This window comes from Podarcis melisellensis, assembly GCF_964234715.1.
Source record: "Podarcis melisellensis genome assembly, chromosome: 2".
NCBI classification, from domain to species: domain Eukaryota; kingdom Metazoa; phylum Chordata; class Lepidosauria; order Squamata; family Lacertidae; genus Podarcis; species Podarcis melisellensis.
The window spans coordinates 108,137,888-108,163,835 of NC_138529.1; the positions used below are offsets into that span (position 1 = coordinate 108,137,888).

The window sequence follows — 25,948 nt, forward strand, 5'->3', positions numbered from 1 at the left end:
TACGGTCTTCAAATAAAAACATCTTGAAGGTCCCAGGCCACAGAGAGGTTAGGCTGGCCTCAACTAGAGCCAGGGCTTTTTCGGCTGTGGCTCTGATCTGGTAGAACACTCTGTCACAAGATACCAGGGCCCTGCGGGACTTGACATCTTTCCGCAGGGCCTGCAAGAGAGAGCTGTTCCACCAGGCCTTTGGCCAGGGCACAGCCTGACTCCCTCCTTCGGCAATCTTCGCGGAGCTCTGGCCCAATGGTTGCCAGTGGTTTGTTTTGAATTAATTTTATAATGAATGATTTTAGAGTGTTGTGTTGTACTGTTGTACTGTTTTTATTGTTGCTAGCCACCCTGAGCCCGGCTTTGGCTGGGGAGGGCGGGATATAAATAAAATGTATTCTTATTCTTATTCTTATTTATTACTATTATTATTATCTTCACTGGCTCCCCGTACATTTTTCCCGAGCACAAACCAAAGTGTTGGCTCTGACTTTTAAAGCCCTAAACGGCCTCTGCCCAGTATACCCAAAGTGCATCTCCACCCCCAGCATTCTGCCCAGACACTGAGGTCCAGCGCCAAGGGCCTTCTGGTGGTTCCCTCACTGCAAGAAGTGAGGTTACAGGGAACCAGGCAGAGGGCCTTCTCGGTAGTGGCACCCGCCTGTGGAATGCCCTGCCATCAGATGTCAAAGTGATAAACAACTACATGACATTCAGAAGACATTTTAAGGCAGCCCTGTTTAGGGAAGTTTTTAAGGATTGATGTTTTTATTACGTTTTTAGATATGTTGTAAGCCACCCAGTGTGTCTAGGAAAACCCAGCCAGATGGGCAGGGTATAAATAATAAAATTATTAGTAGTAGTAGTCTGAAAATAATATTTCCTTCGCTTTGCACAATGTTTGCACCCCCCCTTTTTTATCTCCAGGTTGAGACCTGGAATTTTTATTTGGATTGGAAAAGCTGAGAAGAAATAGTAATGCATTTAACATTAATAAGATGACAGAAGTTTCCTTTGCAATAGATGTTTTGAGATGGTCCAGCAGGCTTCTAAACAGAGGGTTTTTAGAGTTCAAGGTGGCTCTTGTGTCCAAACAACTGCATGGTTCCCCACCTCTCAGTCATGTTTTAATCCAGCAAGAGCCAGTGAAGGAGGTCAACAACACAGGAAGCTCCAAGTGAGCAAATTCCTCTAACAGAGGCTGGACATGCACCAAAATGTCTCTCCCCCCCTAACTTTTACAAACATTTTAGCCAGAAAAACAAGGTCTTTACAAATCTACTGTACTTCCCCCTCGACTTCCCTCCCCTCCTTTTTTGAGTATTATTATTATTATTAGGGCCCTCGTATCTACGGGGTTCCGCCTCTCCTGGTATGCCCTGCAGAGGACCTTAAGGTCCATGAATAACCATAGTTTAGAGGTCCCGGGCCCTAAGGAAGTCAGACTACCCTCTGCCAGGGCCAGGGCCTTCTCAGTGATGGCTCCGACCTGGTGGAATGCTCTGTCCCATGAGACCAGGGCCCTTCAGGATTTAACCTTCTTCCATCGGGCCTGTAAGACAGAGCTATTCCGCCTGGCCTTTAACTGAATTCAGCCTGATCTTTCATTTCCCTTCTCTTCCCTCCCCCTCCCCTTTTATGAAAATCACCCGCTCTGAGACCCCACAGCTAATTGTCCCCTGGCCTCCTCGCTGGCCCAAGTAGGACCAATTCAGCCAGCTAGCCCTGGGGATTATCTGATTGATTATTGATTTTTGAATTTCATTGTTGTTCATGTTTTTATACTGTATTTTATGCTGCTTTTATAATTAAGTGTTTTAAAGTGTTTTAAATTTGTTGTTAGCCACCCTGAGCCCAGTTTTTGAACCGGGAAGGGCGGGGTATAAATAAAAATTTATTATTATTTAATCAATAAGTAACCATACATAAATAATCATAAAAATGTGCACCCCACCACTGAGAGCATTCCATTATAACTCTCCAGCCTCCCAGAATTTTGACAGCTCTTGCGTTAGTTTAACCCCTTTCCGTTTTAACAATACAAGTTCTACGAACACCCTCCATATCTCTTCAAAATCATTTCTGACGTTTGCATTTCTGAGGTTCCAGACAATGAAAACTAAAATTCTGGATGTTGGATACAAAAATATTCCTAGAGAACAGTGATTGGGCATCTGCTGATGTGACTCAGTTGGGGATAACACTATATGTAAGCTGTATGAAAACCCAAGGGCTAAATACTCAAAGAAATCCATTTGCTGATCTGTCACCCTCAAGTATCTTCTGTCTTGCTCAGTCAAACCGCTCAATACAAGCTCTATTTATTATGAGGATTTTATCACATCTATTTTAACATGCTTCTAAGATTGTTTGTTCGCCTCTTCCCTTTTCTGCTTTTGGGCTGTAGCCAAAGTGACCAATAACATTTGTTTGCATAATTTGTTTCAATTGTTTTTAATATGGAATTTTAACTTGTGGTAAGCTGTCCTGGGATCTATTGGTGAAGGGTGACCAGTGCCAGATTTACGTACAGTGGTACCTCGGGTTACATACACTTCAGGTTACATACGCTTCAGGTTACAGACTCCACTAACCCAGAAATAGTACCTCGGGTTAAGAACTTTGCTTCAGGGTGAGAACAGAAATCGTGCTCTGGTGGCTCGGTGGCAGTGGGAGGCCCCATTAGCTAAAGTGGTGATTCAGGTTAAGAACAGTTTCAGGTTAAGAACAGACCTCCAGAATGAATTAAGTTCTTAACCCGAGGTACCACTGTTTAAGCAAAAGAAGCTCTAGCTTAGGGCCCCACTCCCTTAGGGGACCCAAAAAAATTAAAGGAAAAAAACCCCCTGGATGTACATTTCCAATATATAAGATAAAAAACAAATAAAATAAAACCTACATACAGCAACAGTGTTTTGTGCTGTGTAGGCGCCTATGATGTCCATATTTTGTTATGTGCAAATGGCTTTAGATACCTATTGGCTCCATAAATTACCATACAGCATATTTTCAACAGCAAAACCAAAACAAAACACACACACACAGCGACAATTTGTTGTTGACAAAGGACAGCTGGACATATAAAGGGCCCCATTACCTTCAGTAGCTTAGGGCCTCATCAAACCTAAATCCAGCCCTGAGGGTGGCTAATAATAATATTAATAACATATAATAATGGTTTTCTTTTTCAATATAAACAACATAATATAAAGGTTGTATGTTTGTTCAAGTAAAAACCAACTAACCCGACTTCACTGGTTTATTTGCAACGAACTCTGATACTGCATGCGGCCCTGCAGCAAGGGAAATGTCCCCCCTCCTGCTGCTGTTCTCCCCCACCCACAGAAAACAACAACCAAAAACTCTCTCCGATAACTCCAGGAAGCAGGGCTACTTCCTGCTGCAGGAAGCTCTTGGAGAAGTTTGAAGGAACAGCAACAATAATCTCAGCACTGATTTGCTTCCCCCCTCCCCTTCTCAACAACACGAGTCCTGGGTGCTGTAAGCTGAAGCTGAACATCAGTTGGAGAAGGCTAGGAGAGAGAGGAATTAATTTATGGGAAGATTATTCATACACACACTCTCTCCCTTCCTCCGCTCAGAGCATTAAGCGCCCCAAACGTTTATTTGCTTAATTACAGGTCTTTGCACAAATCTGCTCCTGGTGAGGAGCGCGCAGCAGCAGAATATATGGCAACAGAGGTCACCCATCGACATGTCATCTCTAGCAAGGGCTGGATGCAAACCCTACTTGAATTCCTGAAGAGTCACTGCCTGTCAGTACAGTGGTACCTCAGGTTGCAGACGCTTCAGGTTACATACGCTTTAGGTTACAGACTCCACTAACCCAGAAATAGTACCTCGGGTTAAGAACTTTGCTTCAGGATGAGAACAGAAAACGTGGTCCCACAGTGCGGCGGCAGCAGGAGGCCCCATTAGCTAAAGTGGTGCTTCAGGTTAAGAACAGTTTCGGTTTAAGAACGGACCTCCAGAACGAATTAAGTTCTTAACCCGTGGTACCACTGTACTTAGTCCTGAGCTATAGGCACCAATTGTCTGGCATAGTCATAAGGAGTCTCCTTATCTTCCTAAAAGGGCTTCCACGGTGGCTGCAGGTGTACAATGCACAACTGTCCCTTATTTTTGCAGTTGTCGGAAATGCAGATGAGAGAAAGAAAAGGTACAGGCTGGCATTTTGAGAAGGACGACGGACCCTGAGAAAAGCGCTCAAGAGCCAAGCCCACAATAAACTCCCTCTTACCTCCAAATAGCAAAGTCCCCCTTCTTGGCATCCGTTGCGCTGTTCTGGTTGCCACAGTGTATTGTCCAGTTTCTCCTAGAGAAGGGAGGAGAATCTGCGAGATGGGGGAGGTCAGGGAACCTGCCTTGTTTATCCCTTTCCAGAAAGTCTTTGATGCCTGCTCACCTTGCAGCTCTCAAGTCCTGTCCACCAAGGAGCTGAAGCTGGGTCCAGCCTGGACAGACAAGTGGATGCAGCGATAGGAAATGGTAGGGGTGTGTCTTCCTGGTGGAACAGCATTGCTCAGAATCATCCCCATGAACTTCACCCGGTGGCGTCTGGTGCCCATCTTCGCTTTTCTCCCTCTGGCTGCCTCTTCTGGATCACTCTGGGCTTTCTCTCTTCTTTTGAGCCTCTCCAGTTTTGTTGGACAAGTTCCTCATTCGCCAAACTGGCCTGGATTGTCTGTCAGGACAAGATGCCCCAGCGATCAAGCTCTCTCTTGACCGCTGCTGTCCCAGAAAGGTGTGATGCAGTCCCCCCAGGAGGCAGTCTTCCCACCCACAGCTTAACAGCACCACAAACAGGTCAAGCTGGCAGGTAGACCAAGGGAGATACTTGCTGAAATCCCGAGCCATTTCTGCTTGCAGATATCCGACTGCGATAGTTCAAGGACTCCAGTTTTACTTTCCTTTCTCTGATACATTTCCTGCTTTTGTCCACCCCTTTGCAGGAGGGGCTAGGAAGGGTTAGCCAGCGGTTAGGGAAGGAACTGATTTCCTGCTGACAGGCAGTGAGCAAATCGCAACACAGAGACTGGTTCATTTCCGTAGCTGTCAACGTTTCCCCTTTACCCCCTTATTCCGAATAGGATTCCTCGCAAGAAAAGGAAAAAGTTGACAGCTACGCTCATTTCTCAAATGCAACTCTCCTTGGCGCTCTTTGACCGGATGGGCACACTCCAGCGGCGTGGTTCATTACCCAAAGAACGCATCAGTTCAACGAAAATAAGGGAGCATTTATTCTGAAAGGCGCGGTAGATGTTCCCTGCTTCAAACGCAACCTCCCACCAGCAGTCTTCTTCTCCGCCCGCCTCTATACACCTCCCAGAGGATTTCCCTTCAAAATGTAGCGAATCCCATAAAGGTATATCGCCATGTCATAAGAAATTACAAACCACACCTCTGCCTCACACTAGGGTTTCACTTAAATAGAGCAGCCCGGCCCCAACACGTGCGCGACACCCCACGAAAGGGTAAACGATATTCTTTAGGATAAAGGTCGGAGAAGCTGAGTCTGCAAAACACGCCTATTTCCACATACGGTGCTGGCAATGGAACGTTGAAACGAAGAGACAGAGAGCCCTGTCAATCAAGCAGCAGGGGGCCCCGTAAAACAGCGGGACTCCAATTACCAGCGCAAGCCTCTTATTAAAGTTCTCAAATAAAGGAAAACAGCACTCCAGCTTCTGCTTTCATCAAAATAAAAGTTTTATTTCCACCTCTCTGCACAAATGTCCCCAAAGAAGACGAATAGCACTGTATCAATGTATCGATAGACTTGGATGTATCAATACGCTTGAATGTATCCTGCCTGTATCTTAAAATTAACATATTGTTTCACCGATAACATCGTTGTTACTGTATCTTCCTTTCCCAGCACCTGGAGGAAATAATAGTTGTTGTTGTTATTGTTGTTGTTGTTGTTGTTGTTGTTGTTGTTGTTGTTGTTGTTATTATTATTATTATTATTATTATTACAGTGGTACCTCGGGTTAAGTACTTAATTCGTTCCGGAGGCCTGTTCTCAACCTGAAACTGTTCTTAACCTGAAGCACCATTTTAGCTAATGGGGCCTCACGCTGCTGTCGTGCCGCCGGAGCACGATTTCTGTTCTCATCCTGAAGCAAAGTTCTTAACCTGAGGTACTATTTCTGGGTTAGTGGAGTCTGTAACCTGAAGCATATGTAACCTGAAGGGTATGTAACCTGAGGTACCACTGTATTATTATTATTATTATTATTATTATTATTATTATTATTACTTATACCCTACCCATCTGGCTGGGTTTCCCCAGCCACACTGGGCGGCTTACAGAATATATAAAACATAACAAAGCACCAAACATTAAAAACTTCCCGATACAGGGCTTCCTTCAGATGTCTTCTAAAAGTTGTATAGTTCTTTATTTCCTTGCCCTCTGCCTGGTTCCCTGTAACTTCGCTTCTTGCAGTGAGGGAACCAGCAGAAGGCCCTTGGAGGAGGACCTCAGTGTCCAGGCTGAGTGATGGAGGTGGAGATGCTACCTTCAGGTACCCTGGGCCGAGGCCCAGTACAAGCACAGTTTATAATGGAAACCTAATCTCTCTACATATGTAAAGCTATTCTCAATCTCCCCCACCCATTATAACACACATTCCAATAAGTAACCGGTCTTCTGTTGTCATAGAATCATAAAACCGTGGCTTTAGAAGGGACCCAAAGGGTCATTTAGTCCAACCCCAATCAAACCTCTTCTGATGTGTACACGATGTAGTTCTGACACTAAGGGAAGGTGGGTATCGGAAAGATGACACTGTAACCAAAAGGTATAAAAATTGTAAGCTGCCATTGCTTGGGATTCTCTGGCTCTCTGGCTATTTAGAAGGGAGACCCTGTTGCAACAGTATCACAATAAAGATCAGGCTTACTGATCCACCTGACTTAGTCTCAGGCTCTCTTTAATTCCCTGACCGATAGAGGACTCTTGAAAATTTATGTGGGTCTTTCAGACCTGGGGAGAATTTGCATTGTCTCGAATTCTCCCTGATATTTCAACCACAACAGGCATTCATTCTTCCCAGGGAACTCTAGGAACTGTAGTTCTTCAGGGTGGGGGTGAGGTGACCAATAGAATTATTGAGGTCCCGCTAAACTACAATTCCTATAATGCTATTGCGAGTTTGGGGGGGTTAGCTTGCATGATGCCTGTGTCCCTTGTAACTCCTGGGGTCCTGGGTCCAGGAAGGGCTAAAATCTACTCTGCGAGCCAGTCTATCACTATTTTGCAGATAGGATTAAGACTAGCAAACTCAGGTTGCACAATCAAAGCGGATTTTGCTCTCTTGCACAAGAAACCCACTTTCAGAAAATCTGACTATTCGCTGTAAGGAAAGTGATGGGGATGCAATTGCTTGAAGTGATGTCATGTATCTCCTCACAAACAAATCGGGACGAAAGCTCTATGAAGAGGTAATTGTGTTCTAATTAGCACTGCAGGCAGGAAGGACAACTGTTCTTACATAAATGAAATCCAAGCAAAAGCCAAACCCTGGCCCTCCACTTCAATTCCACCCATCATTGCTATTGAAAAGGGATGATGGGAGTTGTAGTCCAACATTATCCAGAAGGCCACAGGTTCCCAGGAAATGTTGCAGCAAACAAGTTAAAGGAAAGACTGAAAGATGGCTAGTCCGCTGGTATCTCCCCACTTATACTGGATTTACTATTTCAAGACAAAATCCAATAAGTTTTAAAATCCCACAACCTGTTGTCAATGACCCATTTGTGATACCTCAACAATTTCTTTGCAGTACAGTGGTACCTCAGGTTAAGTACTTAATTCGTTCCGGAGGTCCGTACTTAACCTGAAACTGTTCTTATCCTGAAGCACCACTTTAGCTAATGGGGCCTCCAGCTGCTGCCGTGCCGCCGGAGCCTGATTTCTGTTCTTATCCTGAAGCAAAGTTCTTAACCTGAAGCACTATTTCTGGGTTAGAGGAGTCTGTAACCTGAAGCGTATGTAACCTGAAGCATATGTAACCCGAGGTACCACTGTATTTAGCACCCTCCTGTCATTTGCCAAATAAAAAATTGGTTCAAAGTGCGTATTACTTGAATACTCTTCCATCATGTGGAAGAGACAGGGGGAAATGGGATAACCTCAAAACGGCAATATGGCAAACACACGTTACATCACACAGTGGCATGTAATAATTTTAGCAAACCTTTTCACATTACTGCCCATTTGGAAAAAAAAGTAGGTTTTTGTTCCAGGAAAACTGACAGTTGAAAAGTTATGTGGTTCATTCCCCTCAAAATGCAGGAACAGGCAGCCCGCAAGGTGGCGCTGTGGGTTAAAGCCTCAGCGCCTAGGACTTGCCGATCGAAAGGTCGGCGGTTCGAATCCCTGCGGCGGGGTGCGCTCCCGCTGCTCGGTCCCAGCGCCTGCCAACCTAGCAGTTCGAAAGCACCTCCAGGTGCAAGTAGATAAATAGGGACCGCTTACCAGCGGGAAGGTAAACGGCGTTTCCGTGTGCGGCTCTGGCTCGCCAGAGCAGCGATGTCACGCTGGCCACGTGACCCGGAAGTGTCTCCGGACAGCGCTGGCCCCTGGCCTCTTGAGTGAGATGGGCGCACAACCCCAGAGTCTGTCAAGACTGGCCCGTACGGGCAGGGGTACCTTTACCTTTTACATAAGCCTGAGATCTGATGGACAGCACTGGTGTTACTCCTCTTGCAGTGAATGTACCTAAGAAAGCCAGTAGAGGGCGCCTCATGATCATCCCTGCTGAATTTCAAACAGCTCTTCAAGTCCATAACTTGACTTGGTTTTTGTTTCCTTCCTTCCTGCTAGAAACGTGGAGATAAGGTGGAAACACGGCTGACATCTAGGGATGAGCACATGGGCCAAAAGAAGAGTCATGGGGAGGGAGGGAGAACTTTTCAGATTGGAGCAGAGCCATTTCCTTTATTCCTACTAGACTCGCCATTCTCTCACAACACCACTACTTAGCAAACAGTTTACTTTTTCCTTTTCCTGATGATAATTCTCTGTTCCACTGTTTACTATCTCTGACCCCTGTCCTTCCCTCTGTGAAACTTTTCTGTCCTCTGTGCTCACTATCAGCTTTCATCTGAAGCTGTTTGTTTAATTGCTGAAGAGTTTGAAAGTTTGTAAATATTTCAGCGACATCATAGCTATTGAGACAATGATTGGATCCTCGCCAGGATCTAAGAGCCAAAGCTACATTCAACACTTTTTTTTCCAGAAGCATATCCTCCAACATTCCGCTGATGAAAATAGGGAAAAGAAAGAGAGCACAAGTTTGGTCTGAAGCTCAACATCAAAAAAATGAAGATCATGGCCACTGGGCCCATCACCTCCTGGCAAATAGAAGGGGAAGAAATGGAGGGAGTGAGAGATTTTACCTCCTTGGGCTCTATGATCATTGCAGATGGTGACAGCAGTCACGAAATTAAAAGACGCCTGCTTCTTGGGAGAAAAGCAATGACAAACCTAGACAGCATCTTGAGAAGTAGAGACATCACCTTGCCAACATAGGTCCATATACTGTAGTTAAAGCCATGGTTTTCCCAATAGTGATGTATGGAAGTGAGAGCTGGACCATAAAGAAGGCCAATCGCCAAAGAATTGATGCTTTGGAATTATGGTGCTGGAGGAGACTCTTGAGAGTCCCATGGACTGCAAAAAGATCAAACCTATCCATTCTGAAGGAAATCAGCCCTGAGTGCTCACTGGAAGGACAGATCCTGAAGCTGAGGCTCCAATACTTTGGCCACCTCATGAGAAGAGAAGACTCCCTGGAAAAGACCCTGATGTTGGGAAAGATGGAGGGCACAAGGAGAAGGGGATGACAGAGGACGAGATGGTTGGACAGTGTTCTCGAAGCTACCAGCATGAGTTTGACCAAACTGCGTGAGGCAGTGGAAGACAGGAGTGCCTGGCGTGCTCTGGTCCATGGGGTCACGAAGAGACGGACACGACTAAACGACTAAACAGCAACAGAGTGAGGCACCAAAAGATGGGTGCTATGTGAGTCAGCTGCTAGTGCGAGAGGCAGAGGTGCCAACTTGAATAGAATATCGGGGGGGGGGGGCTGGTAAGCCACGTCCCACATAATCAATGTCACGGCACACACAGACCATTTGAATGGCAATGCCCTTCAACACTGGGAGGCCCCAGCCCCCTCAAATATTTGATTGGGGGGCCAGAGACCCCCTCGGCCCCTAGGAGTTGGCTCCTGTCAGGGACCATGCTGAGGAGCATTGTACCAGGTAGGGCCTGGGTGGTGGCAGCGAGAAATAAAATGGTGGCACAGGGATCAATAGACGGTGAAGTGTCCGGGGACCCTGTGTGATTGCCACAACCGTCTCCCCAGCCTGACCCTTCCAGAGAAGAAGAAGAAGACATTTCAGAATTATAACAGGGGTTTGAGGAAGGTCACAGCTCAGAGGAAGATGAGGGGAAAGCTGGGAAATAATGGGAGAGGAGGAGGAAGAAGAAGCACCAGAGCGGGGAGAGCTGACAGACACAGTGTCTTTAGAAAGCATTCCAGACCCTGCCTCCCAGAACACAGTGGGCCTTGCAAGTAGGAGAGCAAAGAGCTCAATGGCAAAAGCCCCTTTCCAGCACACGTAGCGATGACTCATGAGAAAGTGGGAGGGACGGAGGGAGTGGAGTTTCACTCGGAGCAACACCATCAGGAGGTTGCATTTTTAATTTTTTTTTTTAAATAATATTTTTATTAAGTTTCACAAAAGTTAACAACAATAAAATTAACTCAAATCAGAAAAACCAACAAACACACACATCAAAAATACAGACAAAAAGACAGAATAACAAAAACAAAAAACAAAAAAAGGAAATTAAAAATTAAAAAAAGACTCTGTTTCAAATTACGGTAATAGCCTTCCAGATCTTATTTTCCTTGCTTCCACCCGCCTTCCTTTCATGTATTCCACTTTAAAATTAGTTCAGCAATTATCATATTATTCAAGTTCATCCTTTATCCTTCCCTTTATACTCTTATTTATCTTAATCACTAGAACCCCTTCATTTCATTTACAGTGCCTTTAGCATTCATAAATTTTACCATGTTTTTGTAGATAAACTTTAAACTTCTTCCAGTCCTCTTCCACCTGCTCTTCTCCTTGATCTCGGATTCTGCCGGTCATTTCTGCCAGTTCCATGTAGTCTATAACTTGCATTTGCCATTCTTCCAGGGTGGGTAGGTCTTGTGTCATCCAGTGCTTTGCGATGAGTATTCTTGCTGCTGCTGTGGCATACATTGGCCGACCATGCCCAATTGGCCGACCATGCCCAGGAGAAAGGCCTCTGGTTTCTTTAGGAAAGTATACTTAAATACTTTTTTCAGTTCATTATAGATCATTTCCCAGAAAGCCTTGATCCTTGGGCAGGCCCACCAAAGGTGAAAGAATGTTCCTTCCGTTTCTTTACATTTCCAACATTTATTATCGGGCAAAAGGAGGTTGCAGTTTTAAGCCTCTCTGAGTGAATATTGAATAAATAGCATTGGTAAGAACTTTCCTTGTCTTATCCGTTCCTGGCAACCTACCGTGGGGCGTTGGATCCTCTGACGCATGACACCCTGGGTGGTGTTTGCCATTTTTAAAACTGGAGGTTGATCCTGAGACTTTCTGCATTTGACACAGGCATGTGCTCCTTCCCCAAGCAAGGATATTCTTGGGTACAAATAGGGCCATGTATCTCTAATACAAGGGATGGGGAACCTCTATCCGGATCTTCAAAGGGCTCAGCTCATGCACCTTTCCCGGGGCACAACTCTCAAGGGTCCTGCTCTTCACTCTCCTCTGGTGGCTTTACCTTGCTGGGATGTGTCCTTGAACTATCAGAGTACTTCTTGGCTGCCTGGACAGAGGATGGGTTATGGCAGGCATAGGCAAACTCGCCCCCCCCCCCCGATGCTTTGGGACTACAACTCCCATCATCCCTAGCTAACAGGACCAGTGGTCAGGGATGATGGGAATTGTAGTCCCAAAACATCTGGAGGGCCGAGTTTGCCTATGCCTGGGTTATGTGGTGGGGTGGGTGGCCAAACCCACCTTTGCCAGACCCACCACTGGAATGTGGCCCTTAAAACTTGCCCATGAGCAGATGTGGTCCTAGGGCTGGAAAATGTCCCCTACATCTGCTCTTATGCTACCAAAGAGCAAAAGCCCAGTCTTTCTTGTTTTTCTCTTGGTTCCTCTCTGGGCATGACAAAGAAACAGGATGTTGGTATGTGGCTATTAATAAACTTTGTGTGTCTGCAGAAGAAAACATTCAGTGCAAGTTGTGCTTGTGCCCGCAAGAATTTAGGTGATTTCCTCCATTTTATTGTGGTTTGAACATTTGTGACATTTTGTTGATTTCACAGGAGATACAATGTTGTCATGGCAGAATTTTGTCTAGGTGAAGTGTTTTGTGTGTGTTAATAATAAAAACAAGTTTCCACTTCAAAAAGTGGGCTCAAGGGCTAAAAATCACCAAGGTTTCTTAAAATAGCCTCCCAAAAGTGGGTCATTTTTATAGTCTTCTTACTGCTTATTGAGACCCAGAGGGATGAGCTGGTAGCCCCGTGTTAACCCAACTGTGGCTGCCAAGATACTGACTGCAGCACCAGATACAGACAATGGCTGAGATGCATGTTATTCAGATAAATGGAAACAGTACATGGTTTCACAGGTAAGTAGTAAATGTGGTATCTGTCAGATGTTGCTGGGCTCCAACTCCCAATAGATGCCTCCAGCGTAGCCAATGTTTTGATATTTTTGTTGTCTTACTCAATCCAGCAAATGACAATAATCATTTTATCAATACATCCAGAAACTTGCACTTTGCAACTCTTGTTTTCTAAAAGAGCAACAGCAATGCATGCAGAAAGTATATCAGGGGAAGAAGCATGGAGAAAATGCATTCTGTTAGGGAAAGTGGCAAAACTATATATGAGCATGCATATGATAGTGAAAATGTGCAGATACGTGTATGACTTCCTTGTGTAGATTTATATATACATATATACAAAATTGCAAACTGATGCAGAAATGGTGAAAACTAAATTTAAGACCAGAAACAAATTGAGGAACTGGGGGAAACAAAACTAAAAGCTTCTTCTGTTTCAAGTAATAACAAAAGGCTTACTTCTGTTGCAAAAAGAAACAAACTTGTGATTAGTTGTGAACACAAGATACCATGGTCACTCATGAATAAAATCCCATATGTCTCCACAAAACGAGCTGAGAGCAGGTCCAGCCCAAGACATTTTGACACCTGAGCTGAACCACAAAATGGTGCCCTTCCTGCTAGGGGAAAAAGGGTGAGCGAAGATCTACATTAGGAATGGAGTAGCATGATATCACAAACCTGAAGTCCAGCAGCAGCCAGGATAGCTGCAGTCAGAGGCCACAGCTGGGGAGGCAGATTAGATTCTTGATCCTGAATCTGATGCTGGTAATAAAGGGATCCCTGAACCTCAGCCTGGTAGGCAAGAATCCACTGAACCAGTTCCCAGAGTACCAGGGCCTATAGAACCAGACCCAGATCCATCACAGGGAAACCAAAGGCTTTCCACACTAGCTCACCAGCCCAATGGTGGAGGGAACACACCAGATAGGAGACGAGATGTATCTGTCTTCAGCCTGGTGGGTTGAGCCTTTAAGAGACTAGTTCACCCAGGGGCCAGTTGGAGCCTCAGAGAGGCAGAGGCTGGAAAGCCATCATTGACTTCCTAGCTTGTTGGAGCAATGTGCTTGCCCAGAGCTATCCTGCCACCCTGGTGTTGTGACAACTGTGCTACCCTATCCTGCCACCTTGTCTTGCAGGCTGTGAGATATATGATCACAATGCATGATACATGATCATGTATAGGTAAACAGTTAGAAATAGTCTCAGGCCTCCAAGGTGCCTTGTGGAAGACTGGGGTTAAAACTGGGTGTCTATATATTAGGAAGTCCTGCCACTCAAAACCTGGCCCAGGGCGGGGCCTGATGAGCTCTATAAAGGACTGCTGCCGCCGCTGCTGCTACTGGGCAGAGAGGGCTTCATTTTGTTTTGTTTTTGTTTGTTTAAATTGCTGTTATTTTTTACCTATGTCATTTTAAACTGTGACATTAATGCTGTATTCTTAGTTTTAGATTTTGATTTAGAGTGGTACCTCGGGTTACATACGCTTTAGGTTACATACACTTCAGGTTACAGACTCCGCTAACCCAGAAATAGTACCTTGAGTTAAGAACTTTGCTTCAGGATGAGAACAGAAATCGTGCAGTAGTGGCGCAGCGGCAGGAGGAGTCCCCATTAGCTAAAGTGGTGCTTCAGGTTAAGAACAGTTTCAGGTTAAGAACAGACCTCCAGAACGAATTAAGTATGTAACCAGAGGTACTACTGTATGTGGAAATTGTTTCCCATATGGTTGTGTATTTTTTTGATGTGGTTTATTTATTGTTTATGACTTTTGTAATTATGTAAATCTTGTTATGCTATGAGCATCGTTTTTTAACTGTGGAAAGGCGGCATACAAATAAAAAATGATGATGATGATGATGATGATGATGATGAAGGAACATTTCCCCACTGGCTGTCTATCAACCCCAAACATACCTGACTAATTGCTATACAGTGGACGCTCAGGTTACGAACGTGATCCGTGTGGGAGGCACATTCGCAACCTGCAGCGCTGCGTCTGCGCACGTGCTGGTCGTGGTTCTGCACTTCTGTGCATGCACAAAGCACGGTTTAGCGCTTCTGCACATGTGCGAGTGCCAAAACCCGGAAGTAACCCATTCCGGTACTTTCGGCGCATCCGTAACCCAAAAACTCGCAACCTGAAGCATCTGTAAGCCGGGGTATGACTGTATAGCTAGGATGGGCAGCTTTCTGGAAAGCAGGGAAGACAAAATGTATAATTCCCTCTCCCTCCTGAAACCTTCCCATATAGTGCAGCGAGGATAGGGATCGTTTTTATTTTGTTTTAAAGTCTTGATGTGCATCTCCCAGCCTTAACCCCCATTCCCTCTGGGATGCTGTGAATGATTGTGGACTCAAACTGCTAAATCTCCTGTCCCCATGTGATTTCCTATCCCTATCCATCCTCCACCTGCAATATTCCTCAGGACCTGGAAGCCAGTAGGCAAAGGGAGTGTCAAAGGGAGTCTTGTCACAGCCTCCAGTGACCTTTTTGGAGAGGAAAACAACCCTGGTTAAAGGCTGCACCCCTAGAACATCTTGCCATTTGAAGAAGCAGGCAAGTAGTATGCTGAGTGTCCTCTGGGCATTCCACTTTTTGCACACACACACAGCTGTATACATCCCATTCACCAAGCAACCAACCCTAATTTAATACATTATAAAGACTGCGGTTTCTACGAGACGTTTCTATTCCTCATCTGCCTTCTGCTTACCACTTTTCTGAGCTGTCGCCCTCCCCCTCGGTTTCTGCTTCAAGGCCATAATTCTCTGAAATGGTGCAAGTTAAGTTTCTATTCTCTTCCTAGCTGCCCAGCCTAAATGTATTGTGCAGCAGGTACCTGACCCTGCTAGACCACATCCTTTGCTGATCGTGTTATCTCGAGTGGTCTCATCACACCAGAGCTGCTTGCCTCTCTCATTTTCCAGAGACCAGATCTTTCACTTACCACGTAGAAGAAAAATGAGAGACACAATTTTGAAACATTCAATTAAGGAACCCGTTCAGTTGCTGGAGGTTTGAGACGGGTATGATTTCAGAATTGGTGCGGTATCTAATTGTACGACCCTCCAGGATGTTGATCAGTGTGGCATTCTTCTGGGCGTTTTCAGGTGAGTAAAAGCAAAAGCAGATTGTGCTTTGGAAGTCGGTTCTTTGGGGACAACGTTGGGCAGAAGAGCCTGCAAGATGGCTGGTTATTGCTATAAGCGTTCTACAAATGGGATAGTGGGCCTGCTGGAGTGAGTTTCTGAAGAACCAAATGAATGTCAGTGAGTTTGGAAACTTTGTTCTCCTTTAGAAAACCCAAAGCAGATCACCCCACACCCTGGGTGGAATTCAACATCGCGTTATGTCGAATCTTCCATCTGCACAAGCAATTCAGCTTGCCAAACAGAATGACCCCTTTCCCCCTGTGTGCTGTTCTGAGTAGGGGCGTACCTAGGGGTTAGAAAGGTTGGTGGCTGCCAAGGGCGCAGGCCCAGGAAGGGCACAAAAATTGCCCTCAGTTTAGGAATTCATTGGCGGAGCGCAAAAGGCGACGAAAAGGAAACTCTGAGTTTCTGGTCCATGGTCTCTCTCAGCTTTGGAGGCACCTATATATCTCCATGCCAAAGAAGCAAGGGGGCCCTGTTACGTCTCTGGTTCTGGGAGTTCTCTTGACCCATCCTAGGCCAAATTTGTGGGATGGACAAGGGGAGGAAGGGAGAAATCTCTCTTGCATGGGTTGAAGACCTTTTGCAGGGCTTCTGATGACAAGCTTCATTAGATGAACCCCTCCCGCTGAATCAATACATGGACCAAAATACACCTACTCTTGAAGTTTTATACTTTTCTCAATTTCGAGTTGGCATGCCACCAAAAAAAGACTGCAAAATGCATATATTCATGTGCAAAAATGTTTATATTGGGCTGTTGTTTAGTCGTTTAGTCGTGTCCGACTCTTCGTGACCCCATGGACCAGAGCACGCCAGACACTCCAGTCTTCCACTGCCTCCCGCAGTTTGGTCAGACTCATGTTTGTAGCTTCGAGAACACTGTCCCACCATCTCATCCTCTGTCGTCCCCTCCTCCTTGTGCCCTCCATCTTTCCCAACATCAGGGTCTTTTCCAGGGAGTCTTCTCTTCTCATGAAGTGGCCAAAGTATTGGAGCCTCAGCTTCAGGATCTGTCCTTCCAGTGAGCACTCAGGGCTGATTTCCTTCAGAATGGAGAGGTTTGATCTTCTTGCAGTCCATGGGACTCTCAATATTGGGCAGCCATGCATAAAGACATGTATATAGGCTCTGACACCTGCTATTTTTTAAATGCCCCTCACATGGTGAGAAATGCTAGGGATGAACACTTTCCCTGTGGGTGGCTTTCTATGCGATTACATAGGGCCTTCTGGGTAGTCGCGCCCTCACTGTGGAGCACCTTCCCATCAAATGTCAAGGAAATAAACAACTATCTGACTTCTAGAAGACATCTGAAGGCAGCCCTGTTTAGGGACGTTTTTTAATGTTCGATGTTTCATCGTGTTTTTAATACTCTGTTGGGAACCGTCCAGAGTGGCTGGGGAAACCCAGCCAGATGGGCAGGGTATAAATAATGCATTATTTTGCACTGATGTGGATGCTGTCTCAGTGGCACAGCCAGCGCCATAGGATTTTTTGCATATCCTCCCATACGTCTTCCTCTCTTTCTTACTCAGTCTCAGACTCTCTGCCTTTCTCCAAAATGCTATTTCTTCACAAAAGCACTAGATTATCTTATCAGCTACTGGGCAGGGCCCCCTTCTCTGACAGGCTTTTTCTGTACAGATGTTCTAAGAAAAACATGATGATGGCCACCAACAGGGGTGACTTTTGAAAGGGATTAGATAAATACGTCGGGGATAAGGCTTTCAATGGGTATTAGCCACACATACCATTTATGTATGGGACGCAGGTGGTGCTGTAGGTTAAACCACAGAGCCTAGGGCTTGCCAATCAAAAGCTCACTGGTTTGAATCCCTGCGATGGGGTGAGCTCCCATTGCTCGGTCCCAGCTCCTGCCAACCTAGCAGTTCAAAAGAACGTCAAAGTGCAAGTAGATAAATAGGTACCGCTCTGGCGTGAAGGTAAATGGCATTTCTGTGCGCTGCTCTGGTTCGCCAGAAGCGGCTTAGTCATGCTTGCCACATGACCTGGAAGCTGTACGCCGGCTCCCTCGGCCAGTAAAGCGAGATGAGCGCCACAACCCCAGAGTTGGCCATGACTGGACCCAATGGTCAGGGGTCCTCTTACCTTTACCTTACCATTTATGTATAGCAGACAACACATGCATTTTCCTTCTCTGTTTCTTCCAGGCATGGCATCAGCAGTGCCCATCTCCTCAGCTCACAGTTGGGTCAATGCTACCATCAACCAGACTGTTCAGTTACCCTTCTCCCTTCAGCCCTCCAGTCCTTCCTGGGAATTCCTCCACATCACATGGACTTTTATTGCCGGCAACAGAAATGTCCCTATTCTTGCATACATTGTAGACAATTGCAGTGGAACAGCCCTCAAATGGTGGGGGAAAGAATGTAATACTAACAAACTGGTGGACGAGATGTATCAGCAGCGGGCAGACGTTCTCAAGAATGGCACGCTAGTGCTTCATCGCGTGGGGCTTCACGATGCGGGAATGTACCGAGCGACAATTAAATCCTTGGATTTAAGATTGCATGCGACAGTGAATCTCACCGTGACTGAAGGTAATGGACAGCAATGAGCATAAATAAATATTGAGGGTGCTTCATGCTTGGAATGATTGCCTGCTGTCCTGATGTGATCTCCAGGGCTTCAATCCTATGCGTTTTTAACTCCATTAAATTCAGTGAGGCATAAGGTATGACTGAGAATGCCATTGTTTCAGTTCTATTCGCATAGAACTGAAACAAGTCTCCCTTCACAAAATCTATTTTGGTGGTTGTCCAACAATTATAACCTAAGGTCCAGCATCTGGCACAGCCAGTTCCTAGATGCTGAGATGCCCTGATCTGGGGGTGGGGGAAGCAATCTAGCAGCTTTATTCCTCTTCCTCTTCCTCTTCTTCCTCCTCCTCATTTATTGAATTTATACACTGCCTTATACCCAGGGAGGGCGGTCTAAGGGTGGTTCACAGAATAAAATCGAGACAGAAAACCACAAAATACCTAATAAAAATAAAAACAACCCACTAGCCCCCACTTATTGTTCTTATGTCATTCTCTTTGCAAGAAAGCTACAAACCCCACAACACCCTCGCCACACATTTTTTCCCCTTTCTCCTTTTTATTTAGTTTTCAGATTTTAAAAATTTACAAACAATTATCAAACAACCAGCACAGAAAGAGAATCCCGAAGAATCTCCTGAACTTTCCTCCTCCCCTTTGTGGGTCCTTATATTAACTTTTCCCTCCTGCATCTTATGTATTAATCCAAATCTTTTAAATCTCCATTATACCCCAAATTCAACATAAAACTACAGTTGTTATTCCAATCCTACTAATAATTTTTATTGTTTACAATGGTTTCTAAGGCAAATTATATATTTCCCCCATTCTTTGTTAAAAATTTCATCTTCCTGAATACTTATTCTTCCGGTCATTTTTGCCAATTCGGCAACTTAATCTGCCATTATTTCCATCAACTTGATCTGCCATTCTTTTCTGGTAGGGACTCTATCTTCTTTTCATCTCTGAGTTTGTACAGTGGTACCTCGGGTTAAGTACTTAATTCGTTCTTAACCTGAAACGGTTCTTAACCTGAAACACCACTTTAGCTAATGGGGCCTCCCGCTGCCGACACGCCGCCGGAGCACGATTTCTGTTCTCATCCTGAAGCAAAGTTCTTAACCTGAAGCACTATTTCTGGGTTAGTGGAGTCTGTAACCTGAAGTGTCTGTAACCTGAAGCGTATGTAACCCAAGGTACCACTGTACTGGTCAACATATCACTTTCTCCTTAAAAACAAAACGTAGGTCAGCTGGCTGCACTGTAAAACACAGGGCTGGCGAGACCCCATTCAGCCACCACCTTAATTTCCCAGAAGCTTATATTCATATGAAACTTAACATATAGGAAATGTTCTTCGTCAAGTCGTAGAATTATAGAGTTACAAGGGAGCCCAAGGGGGGTGTCATCACAGGCCATCAGGCAGGAGAGGAGCCAACCCCCATGGCAGGTTGCCAGGAATGGATAAGATAAGGAAAAGTCCTAACCACCTGCTATTTATTCAATATATACAGAGAGAGGGTTGGGAACACAGCCTCTTGGAATAATGGTGTTGCCCCAAGTAAATCTCCCCTCCCCCTTTTCATTTGTCATCTCTTCTATGGGTGGTGCTGAGCGCTCTTTGCTTCTGAGCCCTTTGCTCTCCTACTTTTAAGGCCCACTGGGTTCTGGGAGATGGTGGGTCTGGAATGCTTTCTAGTGATAATGTGTCAGCCAGTTGCTCCAGCTCTGCCTCTTCCTCCTCTCCCATTATTTCCCAGCTCATCTGCCACCTCCCTCAAACCCCTGTTGTAATTCTGAACTGTCTTCTTCTTCTCTGGAAGGGTCAGGCTGGGGAGATGGTCTCCACCATTCCTTCTCTGCCCAGTTCCTGACATGGGCTTCTGCCCTGAACCCTGTAAATATTTAGCAGTACCTCTGGTCCGAAGCCAGAAAAATGGCAGATCATCCCAACTACAGCTGAGTAAAACAAGCCAGCTTCATACACCATGTCTTGATGTTGGCTTGTTTTTGAGGAAGACGTGATATGTTTCTTGTTTTTCACCTTTTCTGATTCAATATCCCTTTTCTTTCACCTCCACATGTGCCGTAGGAGCAGAGTCATTAACCCAGGAAAAACTCAGATGCAAACGTAAAGGTATACTTGTGAACCCTCATTGATATCCTGACACTGTACAGTGGAACCTCGGTCCTCGAATGTCTCCATTGATGAACAATTCGGAACCTGAATGCCGAAAACCCCAAAGTAATTGCTTCCATTTTAAAACTCACCTCAGAAGTCAAATGGCTTCCAAGGTGCGTTTCCATTTTTTCTGATGGATTTTGCTGACCGCCTATTGATCCTCGGTTTCCGAACGTTTCGGAAGTCGAATAGTCTTCCGGTATGGAATACGTTCGAAAACTGAGGTTCCACTGTATAATCCTTCTGACTCACCTATAATGATACGATAATCTTTATCGTCCCATACAGAACAACGAAATTGAAAAAAAAAAATCTACATCAGATATTCAAAAACCAACAAGCCTGCTACCCCAGCTATCCCAGCTTGCTCTAACTTTGGGATATTTGTTTTAAACAAATCACATTAACAGTATTTTTCTTTCTTTTATTCTGCTTTATCTTCTTTATGTAATTAAATAAAAATTAAAGGATGGCATTCAGCTCAGTCTTACTCAGAGTAGGCCCCCTGAAGAAGGCTTAACTAAATAACACCCATATTTTTTTTTTTTTTTAAAAAAGCTGGTTGGAGTCACATTCCAGCCAAGCTAAAGCACCCAAGGTATCTTAAGGAAGACGTGATATGTTTCTTGTTTTTCACCTTTTCTGATTCAATATCCCTTTTTCCCCCACCTCCACATTTACTGTAGGAGCAGGATCATTAACCCGGGAAAAACTCAGCACTGAGAATATGGTTCGGATGATTTGGGGTGGCCTCCTCCTGTGCTTCCTTGGGCTCTTGGTAGTAGATGTAAGTGCTGCATTTCTAAAAAAAAATTACTTGGAAAAAGAGCAAAGGGAGATGTTGGGTGTCTTCATCATAATAGACCCCCCTGAAGAAGACTTAAATGAATAAGACCCATTAACCCAAATACAAAAGCTGGTTGGAGTCACATTCCAGCCAAGCTAAAGCACCCAAGGAGGGCACAGGGCAAGAGCAAGAGAGAGGCGTGGCCTGTGGAAGTTCTAGTAAAGGTAAAGGGACCCCTGACCATTAGGTCCAGTCGTGGCCGACTCTGGGGTTGCGGCGCTCATCTCGCTTTATTGGCCAAGGGAGCTGGCATACAGCTTCCGTGTCATATGGCCAGCATGACTAAGCCACTTATGGCGAACCAGAGCAGCACACGGAAACACCGTTTACCTTCCCGCTGGAGCAGTACCTATTTATCTACTTGCCCTTTGACGTGCTTTCGAACTGCTAGGTTGGCAGGAGCAGGGACCGAGCAATGGGAGCTCACCCTGTTACAGGGATTCGAACCGCCGACCTTCTGATTGGCAAGTCCTAGGCTCTATGGTTTAACCCACAGCGCCACCCGCGTCCCTAGTGGAAGTTCTAGAGGTCAGGAAAGAGAATTCTGGAGTGCCATGTTCTGATTTCTATGTTGTGCTAGCAAACTGTTGCTACAAAATAATCATTATGGGAACAGGGATCTTTACTGAAGCCTCCACAGCTTAAGGACCAAACTCCACTCTTTTTATCCTAGCATTTTTGCACAATGGATGGAAGCATCACTCAGGGAAGGAAGACTGTGGGCCATCCTGGGAAATCCACTATTGACTGGAGCTGATACGTCATGAATGATCCATCTGCTCATTGCATGAATCAAGGAGAGCAACAGGACACCTATAAAAACTGGGAACTGTTGTCTACCCCCATTGCAGGGCTGCAGTTCTCAGCCACTCAAGTATCATGATCTGGAAGTAACCGAATATCTTGAATTGAAATAGGCATATGAATATGACTTCACCTGGCACCATGAAGCCCTTAAGTTCAGGCAGCAGAGAGAGAACCAGGGTCTGGACTTCAGCTCTTAGACTCCAATTCCTAGCTGCCCCAGTCAGCTTGGCCAATGATTAGGTATGAAGGGAGTTGTTCTGCAGCAAGATAGGCAATATTCATGTGTGCTCAAGTCACAATGGATAAGTGCAATTTCTAGGCACTCTAAAGGTCAGACTGTGCCCAAGAAGAATTGGCCATGGAACAGCCAGAGGGGTGGTAACCCTGGACTTAATCTTAAGTGGTACCCAAGGCCTGGTGTGAGATGTAAATGTTGTCAAACCAATAAGGACTAGTGGTTGCAGGGCTTTCAAATTCAATATATATGTAAATAGACAGTTGCTGAGAAAACCCAACACAGCCACTTTAGACTTCAAAAGAGGTGTAATGTTATTCACTCACTAAGGAAGCCCTCTGACCTCTCCATAGGGGTTATTTCGGTTCAAAGTATGGTTAGGCAAGGAGTTTTCAATGGCTTGTCAGTTCCCAGCTCCCATGTGACCCCACCTTTGCTTCTTGGTGAATCCAAAGTTCAACTCTACAATTTTCTAGATCAAATAATGGGTGAGAGACTTTGTTGCCTTGCCTGCACGGAATTCTGAAGGAGGGAGCTTAATTCTGACCAGAGGCATACAGTGGTACCTCTGGATGCGAATGGGATTTGTTTTGGAGCCCCGTTTGCATCCTGAGTAGAGCGTAACCTGTGTGTTGCGATTCGGCCCTTCTGCGTGACATCATTTTGAGTGTCTGCGCATGCGCAAGCAGCAAACCCTGGAAGTAACGCGCTCCGTTACTTCCAGGTCACTGCAGAGTGCAACCCGAAAATATTCATCCTGAAGCTACTTCAACCCGAGGTATGACTGTAGTTCATAGCTGTCAACGTTTCCCTTTATTTAAGGGAAATTCCCTTATTCTGAATAGGATTCTTCACAAGAAAAGGGAAAAGTTGACAGCCATGCTATAGTTCTCAAATCCTGCTTGCTCCAAGATCAGGTATACCCTTCCCTTCCCTTCCCTTCCCTTCCCTTCCCTTCCCTTCCCTTCCCTTCCCTTCCCTTCCCTTCCCTTCCCTTCTTTCTTTTCAGTATAAGGCTATGAGAAATTGCTTTGCTTATTCTCTAGGCTTTTCAATAGTCAGGGATACTTAAGAATTAATGTGTGTCTATAAATGCTTAATGATTATTTGCTGCCTGGATATTTTTAACCTTGTTGTCCTATATATGCTGTCTTTCTTCATGTATGTTCAATAAATCAATCTTTTTCTTCTACCTGGTGTGACAAGTTCTTTATTGGGTATAAGAGCTAAAGGTATACACACATTTTTAGCGGATGCACAGCCTGACTCCACATAAAAGTTTCCACCGTCCCAGAGCTGTGCATTGAGTTCATGCCTGTGGTGAACACATATGTGGAATCAGATGCACACTGCCTAATGTAGTTAGGGTCAAATCTTTCCAAAATATTTGGGAGTTGTATAAAAGCTCAGTTATTATGTATACTGCAGGGCCAGGAGTTAGCCTTATGTGGCTGATAAGCAAAGTGGGGGTGGGGAGTATTAGAGACACAAAGGCTTACTTTAGAAAATGAAAGCCTTGTCCAAATGAGGAGAACAAAAAGGAACACAAATTTTGCCTAAAAATATGCAAGAGGACAATAAGAGATGCAAAGAAATAATTTGTGGAGCACATTCCTAAAAACCTGAAGACTAACAGCAACGAAAGATTTAAATACATTAGTATCTGGTGACTGCCTAGTGAGGTGGTTCTTTGAGAGCATCAACAAGCATATAGACAGAGGTGGTTCAGTTGATATTGTGTGCTTGGACTTTTAAAAAGCTTTTGACAAAGTAACTCACCCAAGATTACTGAATAAGCTTAGCAGTCATGGAGTAAGAGGAAAGGTCCTCTTGTGGATCAGTAACTAGTTAAATAACAGGAAACAGAGGGTAGGATGAAATGGACAGTTTTCTCATAGAATTGCAGAATTGGAAGGGTTCCTGAGGGTCATCTAGGCCAATTCCCTGCAATGCGGGAATCTCAACTAAAGCATCCATGATAGATGGCCACCCAACCTCTGCTTAAAAACCTCCAAGGAAGGAGAGTCCATAGCCTCCTAGGGCAGCCTTTCTCAACCTGTGGATCCCCAGATGTTGTTGAACTACAACTCCCATCACCCCTAGCTAGCAAGGCCAGAGCTCAGGGATGATGGGAGTTATAGTCCAACCACATCTGGGGGCCCACAGGTTGAGAACCACTGTCCTAGGGAGACCAAGCATGTGGAAAGTGATCAGGGGGTAGCCAGCAGAGTGCTTGTGTCCTGTTTCTCCATCTGTTTCCGGGCCTCACTATTGGCTGTCAAAAAGTAGCAGGGGGAGAAAGAGAGAAAGAAAGCTAGAGAGAGGGCGAGAAGTGACTTGCTCTCCTCTGAAGTCTTGGAAGGAAACTGACACAAGGGATTTGAGTGCTCAGGCAGCTGGGCTGAAAGTCTGCGCTACAGCCCAGTCCTACCCTCTCATTGGTTTAAAGTCAAGGGTCAGCAACAAAGGGTCTAGAGAATCACACGTCGCCCTCCAAGTTCATTGTCCTCTCAGTTGCCCCATAGGAAAGCATGATGCAAACTTTTGCAAACATGTTTTCTTCTGCTGTACACCTGCGCAAGCAGCCGCAAAGAGAGCGTGAAACTTTGAGGAGGTGATTATATCTCCCCTGCAATTATCAAAAACATTGTGATTGATTTGTGTTCTCATAGGGTTTTCCAGAGGTCACTTTTGAGATCAGTAATAATAATAATAATCAGAATCCAGTATCATTTATCATTCTTTTTGCCAAATACGGAAACAGAGCAACATAAATATATATACTGAGCTATTAAGAATGAGGGCTGGGATTCAGACCATCAGAGGTGGTAGGGTAGTCTGAAATTTGTTTCTCTGTTAGCACCGAAGCCAGCCCTGAGCTCCTCCTCTGACAAGTCAGGTACAGGATGAAGATTTGGTGTATCCTTCCTAGCGAATGCTTCTGTCCTTGCTCTGAATATCATAAAATCAGTTGAAGGAAGTTCTCACTTGTTTGTGCCTAAAATGATCCTTCTGTTAGTCTTGCTTCATTTGCCAGTTGAGGTAGCAATGATGGAAGATCTAGATCTGTCAGACCTAAAGACATCTTCAAATAATTATTACAGTCCAGGGGATTACATCATTGCTGGAGTTATACCTGTGAGGACCGCTCTGTATCCAAAACACGCTTTCAGGTCTGACCCTGTCGGTGACTTCCTCCCGTAAGTGCTATTTGCTCATAGCTTTCGATTTTTCTCAGCCAATTCTTATCTTTCCTGTATACAGTCTATATACAAAGTGAGCAGCAGATTTTTAAGCTCCATAGTTTAGCAGAATGGTTTGAAATGTGACCGGGACAGTAGGAGGCTCACCTGCAGATATGAAGGAAATTTGCCCCAAGGTTGTAGGGTCTTTACCCTAGCACTGCTATACTCCATCAGCCTGAGTGGTTTCTTGTCACATC

General features: G+C 45.1%; 2 protein-coding genes across 2 annotated transcripts in view; one reads left to right on the forward strand and one right to left on the reverse strand.

Moving 5' to 3' along the window:
• The window catches only part of LOC309365169 (C-type lectin domain family 2 member D-like), a 47,307-nt gene extending 42,313 nt beyond the window's left edge, over nt 1–4,994 (reverse strand). Inside the window, exon 1 of the mRNA XM_081903371.1 lies at nt 4,253–4,994. Coding sequence (XP_081759497.1) covers nt 4,253–4,283 — 31 coding nt within the window. The 5' untranslated portion in view covers nt 4,284–4,994. The remainder of the gene's footprint in view (nt 1–4,252) is intronic.
• A 10,572-nt stretch (nt 4,995–15,566) lies between these two features.
• LOC309365522 (uncharacterized protein) lies at nt 15,567–23,130 on the forward strand. Its single transcript, XM_081903518.1, has 4 exons — nt 15,567–15,829; nt 18,046–18,435; nt 21,304–21,404; nt 22,138–23,130. Exons 1-4 carry the CDS (start codon nt 15,748–15,750, stop codon nt 22,219–22,221), a joined length of 657 nt encoding a protein of 218 aa, XP_081759644.1. The 5' UTR covers nt 15,567–15,747; the 3' UTR covers nt 22,222–23,130.
• The last annotated feature ends 2,818 nt before the right edge of the window (nt 23,131–25,948 follow it).